We start from the raw sequence: 13992 nt of genomic DNA, 5'->3' as shown, positions 1-13992 counted from the left end.
GAGGGGAGGAGGGTGGGGGAATGGGATAGGCTGGTGATGGGTAGTAAGGAGGCGTATTGCATGGTGCACTGGGTGTTATACGCAAGTAATGAATCATCGAACTTTACATCAAAAACCAGGGATGTACTGTATGGTGACTAACATAATATAATAAAAAAATATTATTAAAAAATGAATAAATAAAATAAATATTCTTTTGGCAAGCATATAGAAATCATAAATTTAAAATATTTTTTATATTACTTTATTCCTTGTCAAAATAATAAATATTTCAAAGGAAATGAGAAAATATAGGTCTACAGTTACTCATATTTTTTCACATACTGACGTGTAAATAAAGTCCCTTACATTTTCTCACATTTTTCTGAAATTTCAAACAAAATACTTCAGACTTTTCATCTTAAGTCTTACTGAGCCAAATATCAATAAACCACCCATATCAATAAGTCACTGCAAGTTTGAGATAGAAGACATTGAATGTGCAGAAGATTTACCCAAGTGATGCTGTAAAAATCACATGAATATGTCTGAGGGCAAATCTAATTTTTAAACTTGTTAGGCAAACAAGATGACTGAACAAACCCTTTTATAATTTGTTTATCTGTATCTTTAAAAAAGTCTTTTGGGGGGCACCTAGGTGGCTCAGTTGGTTAAGCATCTGACTTCGGCTCAGGTCAGAATCCCAGGGTCCTGGGATCGAGCCCCACATCAGGCTCCCCGCTCAGTGGGGAGTCTGCTTCTGCCTCTCCCTCAGCTCATGCTCTCTCTCTCTCTCAAATAAACAAATAAAATCTTTTTTTTAAAAGTATTTTTGTATGAATCCACAGAATACCTAGGGCCTCCAATGAATCCACTGTCTATTCTGATTGTTGGGGTCTTTGCTATCTTATGAGACTGGCCAAATATGATCCCTCTCAATGAAGGGTGTCCCAGAGCAAATGCTTAGACAAGTTAGTTGTAATCTCTTTTGGGAAATAATTCTAACCAGAACACATACTCCACAAAATTTTTTTTCCTGAAAAGGCTGTAATACGTATTTATAATTTCGGGGGGGCGTGTGAGGGGAGGCAGTTAAATTACTAAGTAGAAGGAAACACTATTCATATGTCTTACTGAATGCAATACTGTTAAGTGATTGGTAGTCCAAATTTCTGGCTAAATAATCTTTCATTTAAAAACATATGGACGAAATGTCCAATCTGACATTATTCCTTAAGTATGAGTTTTAAATGAAATTGTTGTTCTGAGCCCACAAAATGAGCTGTTTGGGATCATCCATAAAGTCAGAGGTACAGATGGACTATAAATATAAGTAGCTCCCAAACAACTGTCGTCTACCCGTAGACTCGGTCTGATGATTTTTTTTCCAAATGAAAATGACATAATCAGAAACACCACTGTTTCCACCTGGCAATCAAAGAGTCCTACTTTTCATTTTCATTTTATTCTTTTGAATAAACATGCTTATTACTTTTTACAAAGCAACTAAGGAGTTAGGGAATTTAATTATCTACACTTAATGTGCTAAAGTGGCATCTTAAAATGAGCTCACTAAATTAAAAGATACATATTTTTCTACTGACACTGATGAAACTAATTCAACAAAAAAGAGAAGAGAAATTCAAATGGAGTTGTGAATAAAATAAGAGATCTTTTCACCAGAACTCAAGAATAAACTGCAAAATAGTCTCAACTATTTTCCATTTTAATTTAAGGAGGACTTCCGAGGAATTAGATACAGTATGAGAAAAAATGTTTTCCATTCTCAATTTGATTCTCATAAAGCCTCATAGAAGGAGATCAAAAAAGACATTTCTTCAGCTGAAGTACGTATGTTCAGAATCTAACCTGAATTATAGAAGACAGTATCTTATGAGGGCTACATGAAATGATCGCATACTTACAACACCATTACTGCAGTCATTTTAATAACACAAGCACTATATTGTAAAAGATAGTTATATGTGAGTACTAACAGTCAAAATCAAGTTTTTACACTGCGAGAGAGGTATGCTGAATGTAAGGGCTCATGCTAATGGACTAAAGCAACGACACAGATGATTCATAACATCAAATAATCTAAACGTTACTGAAGTATATTTTATGTAAATAAACATGTTTTCATGTGACACGTAAAACATATTTTCCAGTGTATTTACAGTAAATAAATTTTCCTAATTGCTTTTGGCTTGGGGTAACACTAACATCACAGAGTTCACGTTCTAGTAAAGCACAGTGGTTAGTCAATGAAGAAAGATACACCTAGAGTATGATAGACAGTATGGGAAGGGTAATCAAGTATTTAAAACCTCACCCAGATAATGCAAATAACAAAAACTCTCCACCGAGCTAAGAAATATGGGGTAAGGATTAAGATCACCCTAATGAGTGTGAATCTCAGAAATTCTATGGTTACTACATAACTGCCTTGTTTTTGGTCCACAAAATCCATGAAAGCTAGATAAGATTCCTAGGAAAGGTAGTGATTGTGCAGGAGTTTTCTCACTGATGGAATACTCCTCATCTGTTGACACAATGGATAAATCAGGAGGTTACAATTCACACCACTGACACAGGTTTGCTATTGATGATAAGGTATATTTTTCTTTCCACCACGTGGTATTTGATTTTCATGTGTAGTCACATGTTTGTCTAACCCTCAATCAAAAGGCAAATAACAGAAACCTGAAATTCTTTCAGAACACACATTTGACGTGCCTCATAAAATTCATGAATGTATTTGTCTTCAGTGTTACTTGCATGCAAAGGACCCAACATGGAGGGTACACCACCCTCCCTCTACACTGAAACTGCTGCTTGAAGGCAGTAGGATCGAGTAGGCAGGCCACAATGCAGCCTCTGAGACTGACTGTTAAATAAATTACTATTAGCGTCAACTCATATTGACGACTAAAAAAATGTGATGGATTACAGGGAAGAAGTAAGGTAAAGCGGGACACAATCAACAGCAAATCTACCACCCCCATCCGCCCGAGTTCTTATCTTTCTGGGTCTTGTTCATGAAAATACATAAATGTTACCTTTTAGCTCAATCACACAATCAACACCCATATATTTATGTCCTCTATGTACCTGGAAATCAAACTGGGAAGCAGCTACTGCCGAGCCCCTCTTCCCATGACAGTTCACTCGACCCAGGGGCAGCAAATAAACACTGAGCATCTAATATGTTCCAGATACTCTGTGGGCAAACTATAGCCAGTGGCCCTTTAAAAAACAGTAGAACCTAAACCTTCCTGTTCATTTTAAAGCTTGGACCTAATTAACATAAGTCAATCATTTAGGGCATGGTATATTAAAGTTACATTGTGGAAGCCGCCACCACTGCACCTAAAAAAACGTAAAACTTCTACCTTTAATAAACTTGCGCATAATCCCTTTTCCCACGTTTTATAAAAATTTACTTTCACTCCGGATAAAATCCTCTCAAGGTTTGTTCTATTTCCCAAGATTCAGTCAAAAGGAAAACTGGTTCTAGCCTGAATTTTCAGCTACATAAATACCAACTATCAGTACACTAAAAGGTAAAGTACGAGGTATTATTCCTGATTTTAAACCACTAAATAACACTGGGAGAAAAACTGTAGTCTTCAAAAAAAAAAAAATACAACTGACGTGGAGGGAGTAAGATTATGAATAGCTTCCGAAAATAAGATATAATCACACAATTCCCATTAAAATTCAGATTTATGCATTAACCAATAAATAATGAAGTTACTCAAGATTTAGAACAATTCCTTTTACTACACTTCATCAACTTCTACCTAATTATCTAAAAGAAAACACACCGGGCTTCCCAGGAATCACCATCATACACTTGACTTTTTACGAAGTTCTCATGGTATGCCAAATGGCTTGCACAACGGGAGGCAGATCTTCTGAAAGCATAGCCTGGTTTAAAATAAGACTCCCAAATTACAAACTTTCATATTTTGTTCAAAATGTTTAAAAACACAGAAGACCTCAAATTACCTTGTTACTCAAGCTTGATGATGTTATTTTGTATTCAGCAGCAAACCTGAATGGTTCAAGTGTATATTCCAGCATATTGTTCTCAAAGGCCCTGGCCATGGCTTGTCATCACGCTAAGTCCCTTTTCACTCAAAACTTAGAAGATGCTGCATACTTTTTAAAACATTAAGATACTAAACATATGGGAGGTAAACTTAAAAGATCCAAATAACTAAGATCAGCAGAATGTGGGTATGAAACTGTTTTCCTCAGCAACACTAACCAACTCAATAAACAACAGAGATTTAATATTAAGTAGTCTTATCATGCAAAGTTATGAAGCACGTCTTAATACTTCAATTCCTTAAGACCACTTTCTGTTTTCATGGCTTTGAAAAGTAGCAAATCTATGTGAGTTACGATCTAGAATTTTATTTGTAATTTTAAGAAATATATGCATTTATTATTATAGCCGTAATGACTGATGACTAGTTCCAGTAGCAAAATCTCGGCAGGAAACAGATTTAGCAATTTGAATGTTTTATAAGTTTTTGTAATTGAGGAAACTTTTCATAATCTGACATTTGTTAAAACCACTTATTAGAAATTATGCAGCACAGTAGCTGTGGAAATATGAGCTAGCTTCACAATTATAAAGTCAGCCTATGTAGCCCTTTCCTATTGTATATAGTGGCATAAACCCCACAGCGGCCTATCAGCTAACTGGCAGGCAGGGGGCTGCTCTATTCAAAGTGAGAGATACAAGCTGCAGGGCAAAAACCTGGCAGCTCCCATCTGACCCCACAATCCCCTACTGGTGACAGCTCCAAGCTCCATGGCAAATTAGGCCTTCTCATATTACAATTGGAGAAGACAGATTCCATTAGCAGTATCTGAAATTGAGTGGAGAGCTGCACTGTTATCAGACTTGACTCATAAGCACTGCTATTAATCAGAGCTATGATAGCATTTATATATTTCAAGCTATCTGCTGCCGCTGTGATATTCTGCTACAAAGGGTTGATGGGACTTAGGAAAGTGAACAATAGAGCTTTCTGGGAAAAGCAGAGTAAATCAAGAAAGTCTATGACTTCCGCACATTCTGAAGGGATTGTGGTTTACATAAATTTTCTCCCAATTGGAGATTGAGCTCTTCCTCATCTTACACATGGGATTTAGTTGTCACTCAATGGTAACAGCTGTGAAAAGGTGAAGCGGCCCACCGCTCAGAATATTGCCTTCGCTTTTAAAGCAATTAACCCATGAACAGGAGGATACCTGGTGATATCAAAGGGATTAGGCCAGGCAGTGCGTTATTAACATTTCCTTGAACGAATTCTAACTCTGACTAGCTGTCAGAAAAGACTCTACAGTCTTAAAAAAGAGTTTTTGCCCTGCTTTTTTCCCCTTCAAAATGAAGTGCTGCTATTTGAGCCTAATATGTCCCTCTACTTAGAAGAAAATGCAAATGAACCAAGCTCTTAATATGCTTAACCAGTCTGAGTCAATGCAATTTTAATACAAGTATGAGAGAAATATATGATCAATTAACCAGGGATCAAGACAGATATTCTCCTGAATGGAAATTAATGCTCCAGTACTTTCCATTCTTCTTCAACTACAAAAACTTGGTGACTATTTGTTACTTATGCATAGTTACCTCTGAAATTAGGAAGAGCTTCACATTATTCTCTATGGCAATAATCTAAAATACTCTTTGAGCTGGAAAATCCAAATGTCCCTTAAGCAGGAGATTCTACATTCTCTAAGGTATGGCATTTTAATTTTCTATTCTTTATTGAATGGAATCTTAGCTGGAGCTATAAGAATCGCAGACACAGTGCTCAGAATCAAGTATTCCTCTTCCAAAAGTTTAATCAAATTAATTTTTAGCAGCAGCGTAATGTTTAGAATTATGTAACTTATACAAAATAAAATAGCCCATAAATAAAATACTGGCACAAAACGCTCTGCCAGAAGATATTTAAATATCACTGCAATTGGTTGTCGGTTCTCTGTAGTAAGCAGGTACAGTTTCAATATACCTTTAACGATCATTAATATTCATACATGCTAGGTAACGTGGTTGACATTAAGAGATCTGATTTCTTACTGTACAATGTTAACAGTGTTAGAAAGCTTTTTAATGCAAAGTTCCTAAAACAGTACCTTCTAGGAAAAAAATATGAAAAACTGTTTATTCAATGGTTAGTGACTTTGTCTTAATTTCTTCAAATAAACACTGAATTTTGAGCATAAGAACTAAAATAGTTTTACTTTCAATTCACAAGAGTCCTCAACAACATTGTTGAATGAATTCTTCCATACTTCCATTTGGCCCATAATAGTTTGGAAAGGATATCCTGACTCTCAAGCCTATTGAGAATAGATTTCCTGCCCTGGACCTACCAAAATAAATGATACAAGATATACCCTCATCTGAGATCATAAGCAATTTAAATCTCCCCTGAGGTAAGGAATTTTTATACAATGCTATCGACCTACTCCATTCTCTTTTAGTGATACCAGAGCATAAGAAATGTAAGCATGTTGAAGTTTCACGACAGTGATTTCAGTACTTCTTCCTTATTAAGTATACAGGACCTAGTTTGAGGTTGCTTAGAAAATAAGTTTGAAATTCAAGTACTAAGCAATGCTAAATCACATTCATATTAGTGATTTACATGACCTATAACTTTTTAAATTTTGTATTAATAGGCTTTGCTAATTTCACGGGTGACACTTTAGATATTGTACCATCAAATTTAAAAATAATTTACTTCAACGGCCTTGAAAGAGAAAATCCCAGTTTCTATAAATCCCGTGTTACATGGTCTTAAAACACAAATGTACATGTTAATAACATAAATACTATTTCATATAAATGAAATGTATTAGATTAAACTCCCTTCACATAGTGAATGCTGAAAAATACCCCGGAAGGGGACAATACATAAATAAATACATACAGAAACAACTGCCACAATCTTCCTATTTTTAATTCAAGAAAGTATAGGGACACATACAGCTTTTAATGTGCTGTTTTACTCTGATGCTTTCTACATTAGGGCAAAGCGAATATACATGAGTTCTTGTCAACCATTAGGAAAGACTGACAAAAAATGCAGTGTTAATGACATCTTACGGCTCTTAAAAGCAAGAGAGAGATGCAAGGAAAGCAAAAATTACATAGTAATTGGAAACAACGAATAAATTGTTCTTTCAATCTAAGTCATGTTTACTGAAAAAATGGGAGCTTTTTACATCAACACATTTAAACAGAAATTTGCTTTTAAAATACAATCTTTGTTTAAAAGGTACAGAAGGTCTTTATGTCCACCCCAAGAGCTAAATATAGTGAATGCCATGTGAACAATTACCTGAAAAAAACCTAAACCTGTTAAAAGAATTAATTTACTGCACACCAGTCAGCACTAATCCTACGTGTACAGTAATGTTCTCTTAAGTGATGGGGGAAAGAAAGAATAAAACTGTTTCCTGGATCAAAACCCTTCAATATTCCACAACAAAATGGAATGATGATTTGGCCTGTCAATGAATAAAGTAGTAAAATGTCTCCTAAACAAATTCTGATAAAGGAGTCGACCTGTAAAGGAATACATTTACTATGGGCTGGACTGGAAAAAAGCTGTCACTGTAATGGCTGCACAAGAACTGTGTCCTGCTGTTGGGTTTATATTCACAGAAGAAAGGTTTTAAAGGTTAAGTTCGGGTCATACAACAAATGAAATTGTAACAAGCCAGCTGACATTGTATAATGTCTTCTTCCCCTCAATCAATAGGCTACTGTTAGTCCTATTACCATAGAGATGGCTTGCTCTTTCCTGAAGGGTGTCTATTGTTTGACAAAACAGATTTGCCACTTGAACTAGGTTGTTCCCAAAGGACGTGTACCTTGTCAATTATTTGTATTCAAAATAATGAAGTATTTTCATATTAAAATGTATGTAAGAGATAATATTGTTAGATCCCTTTTCTGAAAGAAAGCATGATATATTTGTATATATCATGTACTTCCCAAGTACAATATTACTAAAACATTCTTAAAACCACTCAAATATCCAGTTTAGTCATATTAAGAGTTTTTGATTTAAAGCCTATGTAGCAAATACACAAATTTACCATTAACACTGTATTAAAAAAAAAAGGGTCACAGGTTAAGTGTGCTAATCTAAAACGCATTATAATCAAGCATGATAATAAAAGCCATTTTAAAATGTAGACAACTCAAAGGAAAATTATTGTCCAAAGCTATTTGGATTCTGTAAAGATAAAGATTTTTATGTACGATTTTTACAGTGGTTTTCATGTGGAGTGATATCATCGATTAATATATTGAGAAGCATGGAAAAGTTTTAGAGAACAAATCACTTTATTTGCATAAGAGCTTTTTATAGCCACATAGCATTTAAATATATGTTATGGAAACGATCTTCTAAAATACAGATAAAAAATAAAAAATAAAATAAAATAAATTACAGATGAACTACCAAAATAAATACAAGTATTAATTTTCTTTAAATGCCTTTGTCTTAAATGTCTTGTGAAAATTATCAATTCATATATACAAGACAAGTAGTTCTACATTTCAACCTAGAAATTCAAAAATGTTAAAGATCAGTTTTTCTCTCAATACAAACAATGACAGATTCTTAATTATAAAAGACTCAGGAGAAACAATTCTAAAGAAGATTATTCTAATCATTTAGAAGAAGGTATTCATAATACTAATCAATCCAAGCAGAGATGTTATTTTCAACATTTCATACTGAAAGATTGGCTATCACTGAAGACCTGTAAGACTGAAATACAAATGAATTAAATAATACAGATACAAATGTAGTAAATAATTAACAGTTACAACATTTGAATCTGAAAGTTTTCCACAAATAAATTTACAAGTAAGCTTTAGAGTTATAATTAACTTTTACCTTTCTATAAATAATTAAAAAGCAGATTTAGAAAGAATTTAGTCAAAGGGCAATTTTATGACTAACGCAAATATAAACATTGGTCTCCAAAAAAGGCATTTGAAATTGTCTACTCAAATCATACTAGATATACATATAAAAATTCATTTTTATAACAAAAACTGCAGTAGTTTTTGAAAGAAGTGTTTTAATTTGGTTCTCCCTTTGCAGGAAGTATAACTTGGATTTTTTACTATAATCTCCTTAGGCATAGGTTAGACTGGCTAAGAATGAAGGAGACAAGGAGCAGCAAAGACAAGTAAGTTTACCAACATCCTAAAGTAATGACCCATTCTTTAAATGCGGGGTAGACTTCCAAACTAAGAAAACCTTCCATTAATGAAGTAAGTGGGGTCTAATTTGCCTACCTTCCCTACAGCTATAAGGGAAGAAAGTGAAACCTTACCAAAACCATATCCCAAACCCATCTCCTTAGTTAACTGCCTCATTTCAAAGAGTATACAACATGTGCATATTTGGAATACAATATAATTAGGTATTAGCTCTGGACCTCATAGGCAGCTGCCCGTCAGCAACACTGTGAGTAACTGAATGATATTTACCATTTACCAAAAGATGGACTTCACATTGTTGAATTAAACTGGCCCATCTGCATTTTCATGACAAACCTTATTAGTTCTGCCTAACCTGAGAACTGTGATCACGAACTGGTGACACCTTGACTCCACTGTAGACAGCACAACCAACTGTGTAATCATCTGAGGGGTCAAGCGCATATGAAATTATTGGAAATTAAGAAAGTGAAATCACAGGAATGATTAGGAAAACCGTTCAAGCAACGAAGAGTTTTGTTTTTTGTTTTTTATTCAATGTATGTACTTAGGCCATCAGAACGTGCCATCTCCAATTAGCCAAAATTAATTTTAACTCATCAACTACTTTACCTGAAAACGGTGAAAAAAAGTAACGATGCAGCTACTGCTCCAAAGAAGCCACACAGAAGATTGACGCGGTAGGCAACTGAACCAAAAGGAAAGAGTATAATTGCCAGTTTAGCCACCAGCGTGAACAAAGGATAGCCAGGAGGATGGGCAACCTATGGGAAAATCAGCGGGTTAGAAGGTTTTCACCTCCGAAAAGAATCACACTGGCTTTAATTGCAAAGTAGCCCTTTGCTCGGGCAAGTATAAAGATTAAGAGACGATGACTACATGTTTGAATAGTGGTTTTCTATTGTAATCCTTTTGTGCCAATACAAATAAATATTTTCTTTAGCGGATTTGGCAGTGTCTATCACATGGTGTGTCACCTAGAGAAAGGGTGACATATTTCATTGTCAGTTCTTAAGCAGTTTGTTCTCTGGGTTCACAGTACATTAGGGTCATTTAAAAGGCTATTGAAAAAAAGCTGGTTCTGAAATTTCGTATTGGTTAGAAAGTTGAAAGACCACACTGCTATCGGATTACCACCATGCTGACAGTCCTAAGGTCTTGCCTAAAGGGATCATGCACCATAATAAAGTTTATTAAATAATAAACTTATTAAAACTGTTAACCCGATTTATTTTATTCTCCATAGCTTATACAAAATTTGGGGTGATAATAAGCCAGCTACTGTATATATAGTAAAGGCTTTGCTTTATAATTTAGTTTAATTGGATTTAAAACTTAAAGTAAATTGTCACATACTGTACTTATAAGTTACTAAAAACTGGGGTTTGAAAATAAATTAATCTACTTTACTCCATGCTTAATTAAACTTTCTTAATTCCTAAAACTGTTAATGAGAGCATTGATTAAACAATAAAACTAATACTTACTCCAAGCTCATGTGCGGCTGTGATCAGTTCCCCTGTGAAAAAATAATGTAAAACCAATAATTACTATTAGAAAATGACACTCCTCCAAAGTTTTCAAAATCCAAATGCTTGCACTGGGGTTTTGCATTAATTTGACTGGATAAAACTGTAAATCTGTAGAGATTTAACAGCATGAAATAGGTCTAAGGATATTTTCTCCCTTAGGTCTTACACAAATGATCTTTGATAGTTTTTAATAACTGGTCAGCAGAAACATAGGTGAATTCTGGTTTTTTAAAAAGTGCTTCTTTTCCTTCCTAAAAGTTGTGCACACTTGCAAATATATAAAAACTCTTCTGGAATGGTAGTGTAATATGCTGTAATGTCCCTCGAGAATTTAGCATAAAAATGTCTACAAAGATGCAACTTTATGATAATGTAAAATGTGCAGAACTCTGAGGCTGGGACACTCATAATATGTATCATTCTGCCCTAAACTGGCATTTGAATATCTTCTCTACATTAATTATGCTGGATATCTTTAACTAATTGCCAAGCTCTTATTAGCTCCAGGTTATTTGGGTAAGCTCTGACTACCATAATACATTCTTGCAAACCACTAAATCATTATATTATTTACATAGTCCTTTGTAATTCCTCACCATCAGTGATTATTTCTAAAATTACGATGCAGTAATTCAATTCTATTTAATATTTTAAGTATCCAGAGCACAGGGTCTATTTCTGACTCATTCCTGTATACATTCCTGTATGCTGTAATACAGGACAATGTAAGAAATCAATGTTGATGGGTTATGAAAGTTATTAGTATCTATTAGGAACTGTATTAATGTCCATTTTCTATCCCTTGATGGGTATCAATGCTCCTTTAATTTCTACTGTCCCAGCCACGATATAGATCTTTACCCTCTGGCCTGGATGACAGCAAGAGCTTTGACCAGTCTTCTACTTCATTTTCATACTGAAATCACCTCTTGCCACCCCACCTCCCCAAAACAGATTGGATTGTATCACTAATCCAAAATTTCTCAATGACTGCTCTCTGCTTACTAAATGAAGTTCAGATTCCTCAGCACGACAGGCTAGCCCTCTAACAGCTTCAAGGTCCCTTTATAAGGCATATCAATGAAACCTATGCTCACTTCAGTCAAATCTGATTACCCACTGTTCTTCTGGAATGGTTCTTTTGCACTTCTTATCACTCATTTTCTCACCCAGTATTCTCTCCTAAATCCTTCAAGACCTAGTTCAATTGCCACCTTCTCAGTGACACCTTTTCTTATACATACCCCTCCCCATCCTCCTCCATCGGAATTAATCAGTTCTTCCTCCTCCATAGAACCGGCTCTAACCTATTTAGCACTTATTTAGATTGCCTTATACTATGGTTAGTTGTTTTCATTTCTGTCTTTTCTACTACGTTTGAAATATCCTATCCATTTCAGGGGTCTGTCAAGACACTACCACCTCTCCCTCCTCTAGTCGCACAAAGAAACTAATTCAAGTCCTGCACACAGACGTTGACAATAAGACAAATCATATTGTCATCCTTGCTACTCAGACACCCCTATCTTAGGATGAATGACTGCTTGTGGCACGGAAGGCCCATAAGGGCATCCAAAGACAGATATTGTTTACCTAAGTCAGTTACTTAAGCATACCTTTTAAGTTTTCTGGAGATATTCAAGAGCACTTCGGAAACCAAAGGCACTTTTTGTATCTTACAGACTTTCTAAAGAAATAGTTTATGGTCTAAAAATATTTAAACTAGGGGCGCCTGGGTGGCTCGGTCGTTAAGCATCTGCCTTCGGCTCAGGGTGTGATCTCGGTGTTCTGGGATTGAGCCCCGCATCAGGCTCCTCTGCTGGGAGGTTGCTTCTTCCTCTCCCACTCCCCCTGCTTGTGTTCCCTCTCTAGCTGGCTGTCTCTCTCTGTCAAATAAATAAATAAAATCTTTAAAAAAATATATTTAAACTAACTTCCCTTTGGAACTACTGTCAAGGACATTTTATAGGTTTACTCCAGAATGGATTAGCTTGTCTTCAGTCCCAAACCGTTTTTAATCAGCTTTTTGGTATTTCTGTAGGTATGATGAAACACAGTTAAGTTCAAATGTTCAAAGTCACCGTTTATTCTCCTCCATGTAAAATGTATTTAGAATTGCATTTAACATGAAGAAAAAATAGCCCACTTTCGCTAACTTCTTTTTACCATTAAAAAACATAATGCCGTTACTCTTTATTGAAGTTCTGTAGGTATAAAAATCGGGAATGTGACCAACTTCCATCACCTACTCTTATCAAATGTTAAACTAAAATCTAAATAGGAAAGATGGCTACTATTCAAAGTCTATAAATACATCCTTGAAAAAAGCTAAAGGGAAACATTACTCTTAAAATTGAATATGATAAAGAGAAAAGAGAATATGACTGGGGGGGGAAAAGAACCTCCTGGATGCTCGGTTACTCCCAATCCTTTACCTTGGGGCTTCCTCAAAGTTAAGTTCCACTACAACCTGCACCAGAATTACCTGGATGCTTTTTAAAAATGAAGATTCCTTGACCAAACCTACCTATATTAAGACCCTCTGGCCCTGGGGCTCAAGTTTCCGAGGCAATTCAGAGGAACGTTCAAGTTTGAGAATTACAGCTTTTCTGTCTGAGATGCAAACGGATGGCAAGCTCAGAATTGTTAGTGGATGCTTAAACTTTACAAAAACCAGCTCCCTCTGTATTACACTTTTTATATTAATTACCCAACTATATTCTCATCTAGCAAGTCTGTTAAAGACAGTAATCTTAAAATATATAAACACATAAACAAGCTACTTCATTTTCCCCAAGAATAACAAATAGAAGACGAGATTCCCACACTCTCCTCCAAGGGATCATGAGTATTCCCGCCAGTAAATCAACTATGTATCAAATAGTGCAAAAAATAATTTTGGCAAGGCTACACAATGTGACAGATGCATGGAGTATAATTTAAGACTTCTCAAAAAGAAAAATACATACTTTATATTGCTTTTGAGATGTGTTCTGTTTATTGATAAAAAATAGACTTCATAAACACAACATTCAAGGAGGACAGTATTTTCAACATATAAACAAGATTATCAAAGATATTATACAGATTTTACTGGCAATACTTGGAAAAGTTTATTTATCATTTCCAACAATGAACACCAAAATTATTAGAAGCAACCTCTACTTAGTATCAAACCAAACAAATCAGAACACCTAAAAAGTC

General features: G+C 35.0%; 1 protein-coding gene across 9 annotated transcripts in view; it reads right to left on the bottom strand.

Moving 5' to 3' along the window:
• TMEM260 (transmembrane protein 260) overlaps window positions 1-13992 on the bottom strand; it is a 73035-nt gene that overhangs the window by 56970 nt on the left and 2073 nt on the right. For all 9 annotated transcript variants that reach the window (XR_005837708.1, XR_005837709.1, XR_005837710.1 and 6 more), the window contains exons 2-3: window positions 10744-10775; window positions 9869-10020 (exon numbers count right to left, since the gene is read on the bottom strand). Coding sequence is in view for 6 of the 9 variants with exons in the window: in XM_040641874.1 (XP_040497808.1) it covers window positions 9869-10020; window positions 10744-10775 (184 nt within the window). In the remaining 3 variants the exon portion in view is untranslated. The remainder of the gene's footprint in view (window positions 1-9868; window positions 10021-10743; window positions 10776-13992) is intronic.

This window comes from Ursus maritimus, unplaced genomic scaffold (genome assembly GCF_017311325.1).
Source record: "Ursus maritimus isolate PB19 unplaced genomic scaffold, ASM1731132v1 scaffold_25, whole genome shotgun sequence".
NCBI classification, from domain to species: Eukaryota; Metazoa; Chordata; class Mammalia; order Carnivora; family Ursidae; genus Ursus; species Ursus maritimus.
This window is presented reverse-complemented; position numbering and strand designations above follow the sequence as displayed.